This window comes from Physeter macrocephalus, chromosome 6 (genome assembly GCF_002837175.3).
Source record: "Physeter macrocephalus isolate SW-GA chromosome 6, ASM283717v5, whole genome shotgun sequence".
NCBI classification, from domain to species: Eukaryota; Metazoa; Chordata; class Mammalia; order Artiodactyla; family Physeteridae; genus Physeter; species Physeter macrocephalus.
Genome location: NC_041219.1, coordinates 90,513,500 through 90,533,612, shown reverse-complemented (window position 1 = coordinate 90,533,612; position 20,113 = coordinate 90,513,500). Strand labels below are relative to the sequence as shown.

At 41.0% G+C, this 20,113-nt stretch overlaps 1 protein-coding gene across 1 annotated transcript in view; it reads left to right on the top strand.

The window, feature by feature from the left end:
* Positions 1 to 12,934: 12,934 nt before the first annotated feature.
* PFKM (phosphofructokinase, muscle) overlaps positions 12,935 to 20,113 on the top strand; it is a 25,511-nt gene continuing 18,332 nt past the window's right edge. The window contains exons 1-2 of the mRNA XM_007104361.3: positions 12,935 to 13,032; positions 16,173 to 16,265. Coding sequence (XP_007104423.1) covers positions 16,181 to 16,265 — 85 coding nt within the window. The 5' untranslated portion in view covers positions 12,935 to 13,032; positions 16,173 to 16,180. The remainder of the gene's footprint in view (positions 13,033 to 16,172; positions 16,266 to 20,113) is intronic.

The following is a 20,113-nucleotide window of genomic DNA, read 5'->3' as shown; positions in this document are numbered from 1 at the left end:
ACCTTCAGAATCCACTTAATAACAAATTTCTCTTTAAGTAGTATCCAACTCGTAGGCAATTTATATGAAACTTCAGAAACACATTTCTGTGTTTCTTCTCAACTTAAATATATCTGTATTGGAGTCAGTTCACTGCAAACATTTATTGAGTTCCCACTATGTACCCAATAATATGCTAGAAATGATAAGAGACGTTGTAACATAACCTTGTCATTGTCCCAGTAGTTTACAATTTGGAAATGCCTTAGAGATTATTTAGTCCAACTCCTTATATTTCCAGAAGGAATTCAGGTCTAAAAAGGTTTTCCTCAAGAAGTTAACAAATTCATTGGAGTAATTACTCCCAGCACCTATGAAGTATATAGCAATATTTATTCAATAATTTTTGAGCACTTACTATTTGAAGTCATTGTTCTAGACTCAGTAGGAGATGAGAAAATGAACTAGATGCTTTCCCTCTCCCCCAGGGGCTGACGATCAAGAAGGGAGATAATAAGTTAAGAGCTTGATAACTTTGGTTCAAAAATGTTGAATTTAAAAAGAGGATGCCTTGGAGATGTAGGAAAGGGTGGGGCCAGCTGACTGCTTAGGTAGAGTTTCACTGAGCTCCAGCATGTTGGCAGGGCACCATGGTCCAGGATCCAGTCCTAAGCTTTGAAATGGCATACACTCTAACTTAATTCAGTCCCCTTAGTGTACCCAGGGTTAACCAGACTCACAAGAAAATGGTTGGTATACAAGAATCCCAATTTATTAAGCTGTTAGAAGAATACATATCTATATATGGCAACTGTGTGTGGTCTGTGTCCCTTTAATCAGACATTGCTTTGCCCATGCATAAAAAGCTGCTAGGTAAAGAAATAAGCCCAGCTGGTGGACTTGTCCTACAGTTTCCAGAATTTGTATAGATTATTTCTTATTTGCCCTCTTCTTCCCTGCTTTTCCAATTCTCATTTTGCTCTATACTTAATACTCACCTCAGACCCCCTTTGCTCTGATGACCCATTTGGAACTGCTTCTGTGGTTTGAACTCAGCATTATCCCATGGACAAAATTTTGATGTTCAACTTCTGCCTTTAAGCACTGAGGCCTCAGGTAAGAGCTACATTTAACCCTTTCAACTCTCCCATTAGAGACTGAGAATCAAATATCTTCCCAATTTGCCCCACTGGGGCCTCCATTCCTCCTTTTCTGCCTTTCTCCCTGCCTACTTCCCCTCCTTCATTCCCTCCTCTTCCCTTCCTTTTCTTCCTTCCTCTCTACCTCCCTCCTTCTCTCCCTCCTTTTTGTTCCTTCCAAGAAAACTTGTTTAGCACATACTATGTCAGGCACTGTTCTTGGCACTGGGAATAAAGTAACGAAAATCAGTACATTGCCTGCCCTCATGAGGTTTATGGTCTTGTGGGAGGAAGACAGTAATCACATGATCACACATGTGGCTAGATAATTAGAATGATGCAAGTACAATGAAGGAAAATAATACCATGTAATCAGAGTGTAAAACAGAGCACCTAATCTGGCCTGAGAAGTCAGAAAGACCCTTTCTCGGGAAGACCTGAGAGATGAGTATGCACTAGCCAGGCAAAGGGGGAAGAGGAGCTTTCTGGAAAAAGGGACAGTAGGCTCTGAGATGAGAAGGAGTTTGGCTCATTGGAGGAGTAGAGAGGCCAGTACAACTTGAGTGAGGGGAGGAGTAGCTGGGGAGCCAACTATAAAGATAGTAGAAGAGCCAAATCATGCTATGCCTTCTGGGTCTTACCACTTCTAAGCTGTAGGAACCTGTATTCTTGCTAAAGGAAAATCAGTGGGAGCTCTGCCTCTGTCAAGATTGTCTTCATCTCAACCTAGTCACCATTCAGCATTGAGCTCCCGATCCCAACCTCCCAGGACCAGCTCCAAGGAACTTGTGTTTTCATGAAGCTAAAATTCTCAGGGCTTTTATAGTGTCAACTAAATTGGAAAGATCACTGAGTGGGAAAATAGCCTTAAAGATGCTTTTCTTCCAGTCAAATATGCAAGGATACCAGTAGACCTGTGGAACACTTTTTTTCATCTTCCATTGGTTAATAGAAATGATCTTATTTATCCTCTTGGTCCACCCTACTCTGGGTGGCCCCCTGTTAAACTGCCTCTCAGTTAACCCAGGGAAATGTGTATAAGAGCCTGAAGATATATTCCTTGGACTTGCTAAACAGCTAGGCCTTTCACATTATGCTCGATGAGGTGAAGCAGAAGATCTGAAGTAGAAGACTCACTCCCAATATTGTCTTATATAATGATTATTTGTCTTCTCTTCTCTGATATCCCCCCAAACTTTCTTCTTTAAGAAAAGAAAAAGTGTATCTGGTCCAAGCTTGAGTCTTCACACCTCGGCTAAAGACTTTGTTTACCTCTGCCCTTACCAAGACTTGAATGTTGTGCTTGAGCCTGCGGTAGGGGTCATCCTGTTACCTGTAACCTCTTTCTTGAGCTAGCTTTCTCAAGAAGTTGATCCTCATTGGCAGAAATGACTCCATAGGAACCACCCAGGCCTTTGAGACATGCAGATTTATTCTTCAAGTGACTGGTGTTCTAGACCTCCACAACTTAGAACAATGGTTCTCAAACTTCATTGTGCATCTGAATCACTCGGAGGGCTTGTTAAACCACATTGCTGTGCCTCAGCCCCAGAGTTTCTGATTCAGTAGGTTCCAGGTAGGGCCCAAGAATTTTCATTTCTGACAAGGATCCAGGTGATGCTGAATCTGCTGGACTGGAATCAAGAAGCTTTGTCTTAAACCAGTGCACTGTGTCAGAAACTTTAATATTTGTTGCTAGTAGAGGCTGCAGTGTCTCCAGGGGTCATCCGCTGCCAACTAGAGCTAAAGATGACTCTCCAGTGCAGACAGTGGTTTCATGCTTGTGCCCAGGGTCTGTCCTCAGGGAGCTTACATTCTAGTGGAGGCAAACACACAATAGCATATTAGTCAGGTAATGACTAGATGAAATCCAGGGGTTGTGTAGAAGTGAGAGGACCAGATAGATACTTGTTTCAACCCAGAGAGAGACCCATACCTAATTGCTACATATGTTTCACAATATGAACCCACCAAGTCATAGTAACCCATTTACAATTCTGATTCTAGTCCAAAGGAAATCTTGGTGATCCTCTGGTATGATACTGCTAACTTCTTCCTGCCTCAGAACCTTTGCATTTGCTATTCTCCCCATCTGAAAGCTCTCCCTCCAGCTGGTAGCATGGTTTTCTCTCCTGTTTGTTCAGACTTCTTCCTAAAATGTCATTTCAGCAAGGTTTTTCCAGAACACCCTACTTCAGATAGCACACTTGTTGCTCTGCTTCTTTGCCCTGCTTTATTTTCTTCAAAGCATTTATCACTAATTGACTAATTTGTTCATTATCTGCTTTCCTCACTATTATTTAAGCTCCATAAGGATAGACAGGCTTTTTTCTTTTCCAATCCTGGATCCCCTTGTGTCTAGAACAGTGCCTAACATGTAATAGGTGCTCAATATTTGTTGACTGAACACAGGAAACCTATAGTATGCTATTTCCTCTTCTCCTGGGTTAGAGTTACACCTGAATGACTGACAAACCTACTTCTCATTCCTAAATGATGGTCCTGGTACACCATCACTAGCATCATCAACATAATCTTTATCTTCTTATACCATCCTAGTGGTAGTGAATGGACTCATGAGTATGGCATACAATATCCTTTTTATTGCCCCTCATCTATACCAGCCTTTAGTAATCATTGTGAAAGAGACCTTCTGTCTTCATGAACTACTCAACTTCCTGGCAGTAATGTCTAATTTTATCCTAGTTTAGAGGGTCCTCTCCAAAGCTCTCTATGTTTATTTAGCTACCATTACTTAACAGGGTTAATGGGCAGAGCATATGAACCAAGTACTTTAGGATACCTCAGCTGGTTTACTCAAATGCTCTTCCTCTCTAGCTGCTGCAGAATTCTCTTTAAACATCTTCTTGTACTTCTCTCCCCCAGAATGCCTTATTTCATGATAATTATAATTTTTACCCCTATTATTTGTCTGGACTTCATGCCAATATCCCAAATAGCTATCTAATACCTAGAAAGCTCTGGGGAGTCTAAGAGGACCTTCTAAATGTCTTCCTGTACTATGAGGATCTATGTAAAGAATATGTCTTTCATTGCTTGGTACCAGCATATGACGTATAAAGTGAGCTGTCGTATAAGGTGGGTCTCCTTTGTGCACATTAGCTTTACCCAATGTGCTGAAAACAAGAAGACCACCAACAGATAGTACAAGGTAGAAGAAATAGTGGACTTTAACCACATGGCCTTCTGGGTCCAATTTATTATACCTCAGTACCTGACACAGTGGCTGGCACATAATGAGTCCTCAATAAATGTTTGTTGAATGTATGAATAAATTAATAATGAATAGGGGTTTCTCAAAATTCTTATCAGGAAGACATTTACAGCCATTTCTTAATATGATGTATTTCTTCCATTAGCTACTCTATTTTGGGTTGGTTTTTTACTAATTTAGCTCTCAGAGTAACATCTTCAAATTTGGGGATTACACCAGGATGACCATAGGCAAGGCCTAAGTACTTTCTGTGATTCCAACCTCCAACTGACCTGAAAGTTTCCTAGCTGCCTTTTGAGATGATATTTCTTTGAATTGTGCTCATATAGTTTTCTAGGAACTCCTAGGGATGATTGATCCCTGGACAGAAAAAGGGATCTAAAGGATCAAGTATCTTGGGATAAGGCTATGAGTGAGTGACATTTCCTTGTCTTTACGTAATTAAGGTAGACTCATTAATGCAGTAATTCATTAAGAACACTTCCAATGAAGATATAGGAGTCGGTAGTGGGTAGAAAGGGGAAGGGGTGGATTGATTTTTAAATTACAGCCTTTAGATTAATTTTTGGAGTTAAAAACCCCAGAATGTATGGGGAGATTTTCCAGCCTTCCTTTTTCAAATTTTAAATACATATTCATTGAGATGTAATTAACATATCATAAAATTCACCCATTTAATATGTATAATTTGGGCTTCTGTCTTCCAGTTCCCCATGTAAGGCGCTTGGGAGTCACACTCTATGCTAACAGCAAGTAATAGTAAAAAGACTGAAAAACCAACAACTCTTCTTGAATCTGTAAGAGAGGGGAGGACAAAGGGCAAACTGTTGACCCCAAAATTGGAGACACAAACAGGTGAATACAGTTTATCACAGATTACTGGAACAGAGACCCAGGAGTGGAAACCTCCTCGGGAACCAGTGAAGGGGTAGGAAAGCCTGAACTGTAATTGACAAATTGCTGGAGGCTCAGTGCACACAATTCTGGGAGTTAAAAACTATAGGGGGATCCAATCATAGGGGGACCTCACAATATTGTGAGATTTACTTCCAGGAGTTTGACCAGATTCCCACAGTAAATATCAGAGAAAAATCTCCTTGGGCTTCCAGCAGGGAGAGGAGAAGAGGAACCATTTTGAACTAAACCAGAGTGCTACCAAGTTCAATCTTGTACTGCTTGCCTCACGACAAGCCAGTAAATTGAGAGATGAGTTGTTGGGGCAAGGAATAGCAGCTTTATTTGGAAATCCAGCAGACTGAGAAGATGGTAGATTAGTGTCCCCCAAAACCGTCTTCCCTGAGTTAGAATTCAGGCTTCTTTTATACTAAAAGAGGGTAAAGTCCTGGTTCCTACGTGTGTTCATTTCTTCCTCCCTGCAGCCATTCACAGGTGGACCTGGTCAGAAGGTTTCCTGTGAGGTAAACAAAGGTATATTAGCTTAAAGTTCATTACATGGGAGGCGGGGTTCCCAGAGATGGACCATTATGTATAATTTAAGCTTATAGGCAACATCTGTTAGTGACTGACTTGTAGCAAAAGGAATAGACTACAAAGGTTAAAGTAAAAGAAATAGATCCAATATGGAGTCAGTCCTGCCTGTTACAAGAGCACTTTAGTCTTCTTAACAAGGCCTGCCTTCAGGAGAAACTAGTTAACCAGAGCCTAACTTACTGGGGTAAGTTATCAGAGTCTCACTGACCTGAGGAAGGGAAATACCCAACTCCAGCCCACTCTAGGTGTCCTATCCCACCTGAGTGGGGTGGGGAGAAAAAAAATGCAAGAAACACTTGTGAAATTCATAGTATAGAGGCATAGGCACTGTAAAAGACTGAAATCTAACCATAGTACTGTAGAATGCTTTCCCTCCCCCCATATTTAAGACCACATCATTAAGGCCTATTTATAGCACTTTCTTTTATCTAGTATGTCATGTCTGGCTGCCAAGAAAAAGTTATAAGCATATAAAAAGGCAAAAAAACACAATTTGAAGAGACAGAGCAAACATCAGAACCAAACATGGCAGTGATGTTGGAATTATCAGACCAGAAATTTTGAACACCTATGATTAATGTGCTAAGGGTTTTAATAGATAAAATAGATAGCATGTAAGAACAGACAAGCAATGTAAGCAGAGAGATGGAAATCTTCAGAAATAGTGTTATTTGAAACTTGGATTAGTTGCAAATGTATATTGCAAACTCTAGGGCAACCACTAGAAGAAGTGATAAGGTATTACTGATATGGTAAGAAGGGAGAGAAAATAGAGTCACATAAAACACTCAGGTAAAACCACAAAAGGCAGAAAAAGTGGAAGACAAAAATAGGAACAAAGAATAGGACAACAAATAGAAAATGGTAATGAATATGGTAGATATTAATCCAATACTCATTTTGAATGTCAGTGGTCTAAATGTACCAATTAAAAGACAGATTATCAGAGTTGATCTGAAAACATGACCCAACTATGTGTTGTCTACGAAAAAACCCACTTTAAATATAAAGATATCTATAGATAAAAAGTAAATGGATGGAGAAAAATATCCCATGCTAACACTAATCAAAGAAAGCAGGATAATTTTAATTTTAGACGGAGCAGACTTCAAAGAAGAGTTATCAGGGTTGAAAAAGGGCATTACATAATGATAAAGGGCTCAATTCTCCAAGAAGGTATAATAATTCTTAATGTCTATGTGCCTAACACACAGCATCAAACTACATGAGGCAAAAACTGAGAGAACTAAAAGGAGAAATAGATGAATTGACTATCAGAAATGGAGACTTCAACATCTTTCAGGAGTGGACAGACGTAGCATACAGAAAATAAGTACGGACAGAGTTAAGCTCAATGCCATCAATGAACTGAATGTTATTGACATCAACAGTTCATCCAGAGATTGGTTCAAGATGGTGGAGTAGAGGACATGCACTCACTCCCTCTTACGAGACACCAGAATCACAACTAACTGCTGAACAGTCAATAGGAAGACACTGGGACTCACCAACCACATCCAAAGACAAAGGAGAAGCCACAATGAAGCGGTAGGAGGAGCACAGTGACAATAAAATCAAATCCCATAACCGCTGGGTGAGTGACTCACAAACTGGAGAACAATTATACCACAGAAGTCCACCACTGGAGTAAATGTTCTGAGCACCACATCAGGCTTCCCAACGTGGGGGTCTGGCAACAGGAGGAGGAATCCCCAGAGAATCAGACTTTGAAGTCTAGAGGGATTTGACCACAGGACTTCGACAGGACTGGGGGAAAGAGAGACTCCATTCTCGGAGGGCACACACAAAGTAGTGTGTGCACCAGGACCCAGGGGGAAGGAGCAGTGACCCCCACAGGAGACTGAGCCAGACCTACCTGGTAGTGTTGGAGGGTCTCCTGCAGAGGTGGGGGGTGGCTGTGGCTCCCCGTGGGGACAGGGACACTGGCAGCAGAATTTCTGGGACGTACTCCTTGGCATGAGCCCTCCCGGATAGCCGCACCAAAAAAGCCTATAGCCTCCAGTTCTGGGTTGCCTCAGACCAAACAACCAACAGGGAGGGAACTCAGCCCCACCTATTAGCAGACAAGCAGATTAAAGTTTTACTGAGCTTTGCCTACCAGAGCAACACCCAGCTCTACACACCACCAGTCCCTCCCATCAGGAAGCTTGCACAAGCCTCTGAGATAGCCTCATCCACCAGGGGGCAGACAGCAGAAGCAAGAAGAACTACAATCCTGCAGCCTATGGAATGAAAACCACATTCAAGAAAGACAGATAAAATGAAAAGGCAGAGGACTATGTACCAATTGAAGGAACAAGATAAAACCCCAGAAAAACAGCTAAATGCAGTGGAGATAGGCAACCTTCCAGAAAAAGAATTCAGAATAATGATAGGGAAAATGATCCAGGACCTCGGACAAAGAATGGAGGCAAAGATCGAGAAGATGCAAGAAATGTTTAACAAGGACCTAGAAGAATTAAAGAACAAACAAACAGAGATGAACAATACAATAACTGAAATGAAAAATACACTAGAAGGAATCAATAGCAGAATAACTGAGGCAGAAGAATGGATAAGTGACCTGGAAGACAGAATGGTGGAATTCACTGCCGTGGAACAGAATAAAGAAAAAAAAATGAAAACAGCCTAAGAGACCTCTGGGACAACATTAAACACACCAACATTCGCATTATAGGGGTCCCAGAAAGAGAAGAGAGAGAGAAAGGACCCGAGAAATTATTTGAAGAGATTATAGTCGAAAACTTCCCTAACATGGGAAAGGAAATAGCCACCCAAGTCCAGGAAGTGCAGAGAGTCCCAGGCAGGATAAACCCAAGGAGAAACGCTCCGAGACACATAGTAATCAAATTGACAAAAATTAAAGACAAAAATTATTAAAAGCAGCAAGGGAAAAATAATATACAAGGGAACTCCCATAAGGTTAACAGCTGATTTCTCAGCAGAAACTCTACAAGCCAGAATGGAGTTGCATGATATATTTAAAGTGATGAAAAGGAAGAACCTACAACCAAGATTACTCTACCTGGTAAGGGTCTCATTCAGATTCGACGGAGAAATCAAAAACTTTACAGGCAACCAAAAGCTAACAGAATTCAGCACCACCAAACCAGCTCTACCACAGATGCTAAAGGAACTTCTCTAAGTGGGAAACACAAGAGAAGAAAAGGACCTACAAAAACAAACCCAAAACAATTAAGAAAATGGTCATAGGAATATACATATCGATAATTACCTTAAATGTGAATGGATTAAATGCTCCAACCAAAAGATACAGGCCTACTGAATGGATACAAAAACAAGACCTACATATATGCTGTCTACAAGAGACCCACTGCAGACCTAGGGACCCATACAGACTGAAAGTGAGGGGATGGAAAATGCAAATGGAAATCAAAAGAAATCTGGAGTAACAATACTCATATCAGATAAAATAGACTTTAAAATAAAGAATGTTACAAGAGACAAGGAAGGCCACTACATAATGATGAAGGGGTCAATCCAAGAAGAAAATATAATGATTATAAATATATATGCACCAACATAGGAGCACATCAATACATAAGGCAAATGCTATCAGCTATAAAAGAGGAAATTGACAGTAACATCATAATAGTGGGGGACTTTAACCAATGGACAGATCATCCAGACAGAAAATTAATAAGGAAACACAAGCTTTAAATGACAAAATAGACCAGATAGATTTCATTGATATTTATAGGACATTCCATCCAAAAACAGCAGATTACACTTTCTTCTCAAGTGTACACGGAGCATTCTCCAGGATAGATCACATCCTGGGTCACAAAGCAAGCCTTGGTAAATTTAAGAAAATTGGAATCGTATCAAGCATCTTTTCCGACCACAATGCTATGAGATTAGAAATCAATTACCAGGAAAAAAAGCGTAAAAACAATTCATCCAACAACAGCCGAATATAAATTTTTCTCAGGGTCACATGATTTACCCATACATATTCATTCATACATTCATACATACATGATAACATGTTTACCAAGCTAGACCACATTCTGGGCTATAAGAAACATCTTAACTAATTTAAAAGAACAGAAATTTTACAATGGCTGGTCTCAGACCACAGTGGAATTAAACTAGAAATCAATAACAGAAAGATAACTGGAAAGTCCCCCAATACTTGGAGATTGAACAACATACTTCTAATTAATGCATGAGTCAAAAAAAAATCTCAAGGAAATTTAATTATATTTTTCAACTAAATGAAAAACACAACTTATTAAAATTTGTTGGATACAGAGAAAGCAGTGCTTAGAGGGAAATTTATAGCCTTGAATGTATATATCATAAAATAAGATGATCTAAGTCTCTTATAGTTCCTTAAGTTTCCATCTTAGGAAACTATAGGTGAAGAGTAAATTAAATCCAAAGTAAGCAGGAAAAAAAAAAAAAAAGAGAGCAGAAGTCAATAAAATTGAAAACAAGAAATCAACAGAGAAAATTAATGAAACCAAAAGCTGGTTCTTTGAAAAGATCAATAACATTAATAAATCCCTAGCTAGGGTGACTAAGAAGAAAAGAAAGAGGACACAGATTACTAATACCCAAAATGAAAGAGGGGACATCACTACAGATCCCATGGAAATTAAAAGGGTAATAAAGGAATACTATGAACAACTCTATGCCTACAAATTTGATAACCTAGGTGGAAAGGACCAAATCCCTTGAAAGACACAATCTGCCAAAATTCACACAAGGAGAAACAGATGATTTGAATATGCCTATATCTATTAAAGAAATTGAATTAATAATAATCTTCAAAAAAAGAAAGTGTCTTTTCATGTACTTATTGGTTTTGTGTATATTTTCTTTAGATAAATGTCTTTTCAAACCCTTGCCCATTTTTTTAATATCACAATTTTATTTGATATTTCATTGAACAGAATATATTTTTGAAATTAATAGACTTTATTTGTTAGAGAAGTTTTAGGCTTACAGAAAATTAAGCAGATTGCACAGAGAGTTTCCATATATCCTCTCTGTTTTCTGCTCAGTTTCCCCTATTATTAACATCTTGCAGTGGTGTGGTGTATTGTTATTGTTAATTGTTATTAACAATTAACAATTGTTAATTGTTATTGTATATTGTATATTGTTAATCTCAATTGTTACAATTGTTGAACCAATATTGATACATTAGAATTGACTAAAGTCCATAGTTTACACTAGGGTTTACTCTTTATGTTGTACAGTTCTATAACTTTTGACAAATGCATAATGTCATGTATCCTCCATTAGAGCATCACACAGAATAGTTTCACTGCCCTAAAAATCCCTTGTGTTCTGCCTGTCTATTGCTCCATCTCTACTCTGAGCCCTTGGCAACCATTGATCTTTTCACTGTCTTTATAGTTTCACTTTTTCCAGAATGACATATAGTTGGAATCATACAGTACGTAGCCTTTTCAGACTGGCTTCTTTCACTAAGCAATTTGTATTTAAGCTTCCTCCATGTCTTTTCTTGGCTTGATGGGTCATTTTTTTTAAAATTGCAATATTCCACTGTATTGATGTACCACAGTGTGATTATCCATTCACCTTTTGAGGGGCATTTTGGTCGCTTCCAGTTTCTGGCAATTATGAATAAAGCTGCTATAAACACTCATGTGCAGGGTTTTGTATGGGTGTAGTTTTCAACTCATTTGTGTAAATATTTAGGAATGTGATTGCTGGATCATATGGTAATACTATATTTAGCTTTGTAAGGAACTGCCAAACTATCGTTTAAAGTGACTGTACCATTTTGCGTTTGCACCAACAAAGAATGAGAGTTCTTGTTGCTCCACATTCTTGTCAGTATTTGGTATTGTCAGGTTTTTTTTTTCATTCTAATAGATTGTAGTGGTATCTCTGCTTTAATTTGTGGTTCCTAATGACATATGATGTTGAGCATCATTTTATATGCTTATTTGCCATCTTCTGTCTTCTTTGGTGAGGTATCTGTTCATATCTTTTGTCCATTTTTAAATTTGGTTATCTTTTTATTGTTGGGTTGCCAGAGTTACCTATTCTCGATACCTGGTCCTTTATCAGATATATGATTTGCAAATATTTTCTCCCATTCCATGGGTTGTCTTTTCACTTTCTTGATGGTATCATTTGCAGTACAAATGTTAATTTTGTGTAGTCACATGGTTTTATCTCCTAGTCACTTGCATTCTTATTGTTTGTAGAACGTGCAGGTGCAGAGACGAAAGAAAGCAAGAGGAAGGGCAGTAGAAACAGCAAGGAGATGAGAGATGACGGTGGAGAGGCATTCAATGCATGGGTGGAGCAGTGGAAAGAGTAAAGAGGATCTGAGTAAAGGTTGCACCTCTTGCTGTGGTCTTACTGGACCTATGTTCCAGAATGGATTCTGTTTGCTTTGTAGCCCAACAGATATGCTTGCTTCACTATCAGAATCCTGCACCCCCTTCTAGTGCAGTCTTGAGAATGAGGCTATCAAGGCAGGGGTCTTGCCTCTTAGTACTCTCATTCCTAGGTAGCTTCTCCATATTTTCTCTGAGAAAGGTACGTAAATGTAAAAGGAGTTTTTGAGGTCCCTCCGTAGAAAATACCAGTGATCAATGTTCCTCAAGGGCAGGGATTCTGTTTCACTTGTCTTTTCATCTCTCAGAACCTAATACAAAACCTGGCACACAGACTTCCAATAAATGTTTGTTCAAAGAGTGATAGAGGTGGGAGACAATGGATAGGGCCAGAGATGGAGGCTTATTATTGGTTGCGGAGGATGTTTGAATGCAAGGAGTCTCAGGCAGCCCCCGCTCGAAAAAAAAGTGTCTCTGATGACAACAAGGGAAGCAACTAAATAAATTCTGATTCCCACTCTACTCAGGAGCTGATGGCTCCCGAGATAGATGCGGGGACTCCAGAACCCTCTGCGGAGTGAAGAGACTAAGCCGGTGTCACATTTGAGCTGTGTTCTTAGCGGGAGGGGGAAGGGGAGGAGAAAAGCGACCAGGAGGAGGCGGAGCCTCTGGGCCAGCATCAGCTTAGTGGAGGCTGGAAAGGCTCTCCTCTTTCCCCTCCCCTGTTGCCTCCACCTGGCTCCTCCCCGTGTTCGCCAAGCTCCCCTCCCCCCTTCCCCAAGGACAATCTGCAAGGAAGACCGGGCGGAGGAGAGCTAAGACTGTAAGGCAAGAGGGGCCCTTGTGTAAAGAGCGAGGGGGAAAGCTGAGAGCGAGGTGGGAATGAACGTGCTGGGAGGAGGCGGTGGGGAGAACAGAAAAGAGCGGAAGGGAAAAAAGAGGTGGCATGGCATCAGAAGCAGGAGCTGTGGCGGGGGATGGGTGAAGAATCCTAGCCCCTTCGCTCGGCTTGCACGCACTGCCCCTTTGCCTGGAAATCACGGATGGGTGGGTGGTGTTCGGACCTAGTGGCCCTCGGCTGCCCGACTCCTACCCTGGCACTCATCCAGTTCAAATCAGTGCACCTAGAATGCTGCCTCTCCAGTATTTCTCCCTCCCGCGTGCTTATCTCCGCACCTGTGATTTTATATATAGGTTTTAACATATCTGTTTCTACGTGTGTCACTGTTGATCTGTTTATTTATGAATCTGCTTGCATATCTGTGACTGGTGCCTCTATAACAATTTTAGAGATGCAGAAGAAGAATTTGAGCTGTATTTTGCCGGTCAGCACTCCTAACCTTCCCCGTTTATGATGAATTCTCTCCCTCACTGAAGCCTCTGTGGGTGGAAGATCCCTGTATGGGTTTCTGCCAGTGATGAGCTCTCAGAGTGACTGAGAAGAAAAAAACTCAGGGAAAAAGGGATCAGCATAGTACTCATATGTTTTGTTCTTTTCTTTCCAAAATTTTGCCTTCCTATTTGCAACCACTTAGTCTTTCTTTTTTTTTGAGAACTGCAGAAATTCGCACAGGAGCACTGTGGTTGAATAGGAGAGTGTTTCTACCTATGTGTGTTTGTATTCCTCTCACTGTTTGTCACTATCTGCTTTCTTAAGTCCTATTTGTATCTGTATGTGTTAGAAGTAGAGGGAATATAGAGGTACATCTGTATCCAAGCATATTTTTAAAATTTTCTATATTTCTCTGCGTTTCCTGTTGTTTGTCAGTTCACTAATGCTTTTGATAAGAGTTTATTGAACTCCTGTTATGTGCATAGACTTCTTTAGGCTTTGGCAGGCCGTGGGACAGTTTAAAAAATGAACATGATCCACCCCCCCACCCCCCCCCGAGGAGTTTTCAGTGTAGTTGGGGAAATGACTTTAGCAATCATTAGTCCAGGTGTCTGCAAACTTTGTTAAAGGCCAGATAGTAAATGTTTTAGGCTTTGCAGGCTATCGGGTCTCTGTCACAATAATCTCTTCTGCACAAAAGCAGCCATAGATAATATGCAAAAGAATGTGAGTGGTATGAGCACTGAAATCTGGATTTCATATAATTTTCACGTCATGGAATTGTTTTTTCAACCACTTAAAATGTAAAAACTTTTCTTAGTTTGCTGCTATACAAAAACATTAGAAGGGCTTGATTTGGCCCATGGGCTGTAGTTTGCTGACTCCTTATCTAGTCCAACCCTTTCAGTAAGTAAGAAGCAATTAAACTATCACATAAAGTAGTAATTAAGTGCTAAGTGAATGATCTGGTTTCAGACAATATATGTGATTAGAGAGGTCCAGAAAGAAGGCTTGCTTGACCTGTGGTAATCAGTGAGGGCTTAATAGGTTTAACAGGGATGTGACTTAGGAAGGGCCTTAAATAATGGAGTAGGATATTGATCTGTGGAAAGACCCAGGGTGGCCTTCCGGACAAGTGATGCAGTGTGCACAGGCACAAAAGTGGGGAGGAACAAAGAAACGTTCAGGTGATAATGGAGCAGAGAATTCATGGGAGCAAAGGTTGAAACTCTAGGCAAGAGTTAGATCATGGAAGTTTGAATGCCAACCCAAAAAGTTTGGGTTTATCTGTCAGCACTGATTATATGTAGCATGTCTGTGAATCTGTGTTTGTTAACAGCACTATGTGTGTTTCTGTCTGTTTATCTTCATGAGTGTCTCATTGCATGTATTTTATTGGCATGTGTGTGGATCTGTATGTGGATGTGACCTATGTCTTTATCAGCAGCTACCCTGATTGCCCTGGGTTCACAGCAGAAACATGAGCTGTATTTAAAGGTCATCAGCTCCTGTTCGTGTGAATGAATCCTCCCTCCACTGAGGCCTTAGGGGCCTATGACCTTCCCATGGAGGTTTATTTTGTGTCTCAAATAGAGTGGAGAAAGGAAGCACAAGCAGAGGAAGACCAGCTATTGTAGCAAAAGCAGTTCAGGTGGAAAGAGGCAATGAGGACAGAAAGGAAGAGAAGGATAAAGGAAGATAATAAGAAGGAAGAATAATAGGGTTTGGTAACCGTTTTGATTCTGAGAGTAAAGAGGAGATACATTTAAAAAATAACAGATTTTAGCCCAGATAACTGGGAGAGTGATGATTCCATTGGCATTTTTATGGATACAAATGTATGTCTTTTGTTTTCCTTTGAGAGAGATAAGCCGTAAAGACTAAAATATGAAGGTGTTCACATGTCATGTGTACATATCTGTTTATATGTGGCAGTGATTTTGTGTTACTCTTCCCATTTGATAGTATTTAGTGTGAGGAGCAAGGCCTGAAGATAAAGGATCAAGAGATGCTCAGGAGGCAGAGACCCTGAGATGGATGGGAAAAGCCAGAGAAAGTCCCTAACCATTCCTGAGCCTGAACCATTATTTTGCCCGAGCTCCAATGTGCCTCTATAACCTCAAACTCCTGTTCTAACTTAGCCCAATTCCATCACACCCAACCCTAATCTTCACCATAACCCACCCTACCCTTGCTTTTCGGCTTCCACTTTGCTAGTTTTCAGTGCCCCAAGCCTCATCTGATTCCTATCCTCTGCAACAGCCCTTCCCTTCATTAAAAGGGAGGAATCTTTGAGGCTAACTTAACTTTTTCCTTTCTCATTTCTGTTCAGTCACCCACCCTTCTCCTTGACCTTAGCTCATTCTCCAAATAGGCTCCAATTGGGGTGGGAGGGATTAGCGAGGATTTTTGCAGTCTTGGGCTTGATTTCTGTGACATTTCAGCTTGTCATTCTGTGGGGTGTGGCTCTCTTCTGGAGGAAGTCCAAAGATCCCAGGCTGCAAAGCTCAGACTCAGTGCAGTGGGAGAGCCTGACTGAGGTGGCTCTAGCCAGTCTAACGGAGCCATCCCCTGAGCTCATAGCACCTCGATCCCGCTGTGTCTTAACTGGCCATTCTCTTGAATTCTAGAGTGGATCATGACCCATGAAGAGCACCATGCAGCCAAAACCCTGGGGGTTGGCAAAGCCATCGCCGTGTTAACCTCCGGTGGCGATGCCCAAGGTAAGGAGGAGGGCCCAGCTTGGTGGGAGACAAAAGCCATGGCTTGGAGGCTGCCTTGAATTTCCTCACTTCCCTAGCCTGTAGAACAGAACTATCCTCCTTAAGATCCTCCTGCTGTAGATTCACACTGGAATCTTGGGCTTCCCTAAAACTCTGTTAGGTCTAAGTCCACAAGTGCTTTTGGATTTCATTTGCTCTACTTTTATTTACTTAAGTCTCCATAAATCTTCTTTCCAAGTTTCTCTGAAGATTTGGGACCATTTGGTCCTTTGGTACCTAGAAAACTGGTGTTTTCTCAAGCAACATTGGAAAGAAATAGACTAAAGAGATAAAATTGTTGAGGGGGCAGTAGGTGGATTCACTTCAAGTACGTTGGAAATGATGGGGAAAGGAGGAGATTTGGCATTGGTATTTGGTGGGCCCTAGTGAATCTTCAGGTACCAGTTCTGATGTCTGCAGAGCTCCTGCACTGACCAGGGTCAGGTGCCTCACTCTTACAGCACAGTTCCTTCTACTAGGCGCACTTCTGCATCATTCTATCATTCTCTGGCCTTTCCTCCCCTTCCATTCCTTTAACCCTTGAACAGACGGGAACAGCAGCAGTTAATCAGTACATATCCAAGGGGCTGGGGCAGAAAGCAAAGCCAGAGAGAACCCATCTCTGGGTTGAGTCCAAGAAACCTAGGAGTCAGAAATATCAGGTATATGGAAATATGAAGTGGCAGATAGGGGATGTGGTGTTTATTTCTTTTTTTTTCAATTTTTTATTTATTGATTGATTGATTTTTACTGTTTTCCCTCTTTGATGTATGTTCTTTTATATCGTAATTTGTGATATGTTGAAGAGAGGCAGAATTTCTTTGAAAGGGATACTAGGACATGGAGACTGTGATGAGGAAAAGAGAGAAAGAAGGGGATCTCAGCTAGCCTCCCCTTCCCTCTACACCACTCTCCCTAGGCTTTCCTAGACTTTGTGTCAAGCACCCACTTTGTATAGCGCCCTGTCCTGTGTGTTGTGGAGAAGTTGATTTCCTTTGGGAACTTTAATGAGGAAAGATATCATGCATTACTAGAATTCTCACGTAAGGCACATAAATAAAAATAATCAAGTGTGTCTTAACCAAGTAGAATCCACTTACGTAATGAAATGATAGGCGTTGGTTGGATTAACCAGGGAAAACTTCATGAAAAAGATAGATTTCAAGAAACTGAACTCTTCATTTAAGTAAAATGCTTAGAATAGCACATGATGCAATAAATGCATTACTAATTAAATAAAAAGTGAGTTGTTGAGCATCTGCTGTGTGCCAAACAGGATGGTACATCAGTGGGAAAGTCACACATCATCTTTGCTCTTATGATCCTTCTTATTAGTATATTAGTTAAGCTAGACTTTAAGTATATTTTAAACTAATGTTTGTAATTGTAATATGTATTATGAACAGGAGAACGCTATAATGAGGAAACAGAGGAAGGAGGGCACAGAGGCCTGAGTTTAGGAATAGTAGCCAGATTAGGAGTGCAGAGCCCTCCTTGAGGCTGTAGAGACTGCTGACCTGGTTTCTGTTGCTTCTCTCTCCTCTCCTGGAAAGAATCCCATGCCAATAATGAGTTCTTCAACAGGAACTCTGAGTGTTGATCCTAAAACCTTGGTAGGATGGCCTGTGGAATTGTATTGTCAGATAAGGGGAAGTGAGAGCCTGCTAAAAAATCCAGGTGAAGCACACAGAGTTATGCATTTATGAAAAAGTAGAGCTTCCTGGAGAGGGAAAGAGGTTAAAAAAAAAAAAGGTCTAAGATTTAACGTGGGTCCAAGAGCAGCAGAGCCCTCCCAGCTTCTGATCCTGAGCAGAGAGACCCTCTTATTCTAGAGATGCCCATCACCCACTTTAAGGGAAGGATCATCTTCTGTGGAGGCAGGGGCTATTGATAAGCTCATTTCTGGGGGGCCCAACTGGACCAACGCCTATGGGATTCTGTGACAGGCACAGTGTACCCAGGGAAACACCCCACTGTGAATCCCCGTAACATCACAGGTGCATGTCAGTAGGGACTGAGAGTGGTAGAGGATGGAATTCTAGGGAGGAAGGAAGCAAAACAGAAAACTCAAAGTAGAGCTGAGAGGTCCCAACTGAAAGAGCAGCTCAAATGCAGAAGTGACCTTCCTGGAGATAGGTTTGAGGGGCCCTAGTTCTCACAGGGAAAGGGCACAGAAAGGTTTTTCCCTAGAGGCTGTGGGCCACATGGGAAAGTGAGTTTGGGCTCTGTAAGATCAAGAGGGGCCTCAGGTCTGTCATTCCCTGAACTTAGCAAGGCTAGTAACCTCTTAAAGTAGAAGAGTGGCCAGGAATCAGACATCCTGAACTCAGAAATGGGGCTGATTAGATACCAAATCCTAACTCCCTTTCCAGCCCAGAAGTGGTCCCAGTCCTCTTAAAACCATGCTGCATTTGGCCTTATGAAATCGGCATATTCTGCTAGAGAGGACCTTAGTCATCTACTCTATCCCTCTGTCTTCAGACGGGCAGTCTATTCCAAATGCATGTTTATCCTATTTTTAAAGGTTCATAGGAACAGTATTCTGTTCCCTCTCTGGATTGCTGTTGTAGGATTTACAATTTTTAATTGCATATCCATCAGGAAGTATAATTCACACCTAACAAACATCTGCTCCTCATGTCCTTTATTTCTTAGTTAATCTTCAGTTAGGGTAGAAAGAAACTTTTTAGCAAAAAGGTAGTGACCAAGTCATACATTCTTCTTCTATCTCATGTCATGGAGACCCATCACCCATAGTTCTCCCTAAAGCCTCTTCCCAACAGGCTGTAACTGGAGACTCCAAAGTATGTGCGTCTGATGCTCTCCAGAGCCCCTCCTGGCTGTACCCAGAGTACCCCCTGGATGGTGCCTGTAATCTTATCCTTCATCTTGCTTCTAATAAGTCAGACAGCTGCTCATAGAGGGTTATTTAGGGCAACATGGAGCAGCCAAAGACTGGCCTGGGACCAGAAGAGGCCAGTGATGTTAAGTAGGAGAGCCCAAAGAATTGCTGGGACTTTCTAGTGTAAGCTATCTATACAGCCCAGTCTGTGATTTCTAGGGAACTAGGGCTTTGAGACACAGGCACAGAGGCACAAAAGGGGTCCTAAAACTCGATTTCTAGGGAAACACTCCGATATCCAATTCAGAGGCAGGAAGGATGGCCTCTGGAGGTTGATACGTTTGAAGTGAGAAGGCAGAGGGAGGAGAAAAGAGAATCTTCTTGTGGGATTTTTCTTCTACCCAATGGATTTGGTTATTTCCTGTCCACCATCTGTTGTTTGCTTTACCCTCAAAACCTTTTAAGTGATTTGTTTTCCTTAAATGTTTTCTCCCCTACTCTTGCTCACCTCTGGAGCAGGAAACAGCATTCCAGCCTATATGTTTCAGAAGGTTTTTTCCTTACTCCTTAAGATTACAGATTTATACTCTGGGACTCCAGGTATCCAAAAGAGAATTCCATAGGCCTTGTGAAAGTCTAGAAAATAAATAAACAAACAATAGTTTCATATCTGTTCTGATCTTTTTAAGTTGAGTTTATTCATCTTTCCTAAAGCACTGATGGCTTTGTGTTGACTCTAACCTTTTCATACACACAGGCTTTTCCTAAAGCTTTTGAGAAGCCCCCTTCCTTTACAGATTTTTGTTTTGATTCATTTAAGTCCTTCAATTAGACTTCCAGACTTCATGGGGCTTTGCCTTAGTGATGTCATAAGTAAGTTTTCTTTTTTTTTTTTAACATCTTTATTGGAGTATAATTGCTTTACAATGGTGTGTTAGTTTCTGCTTTATAACAAAGTGAATCAGCT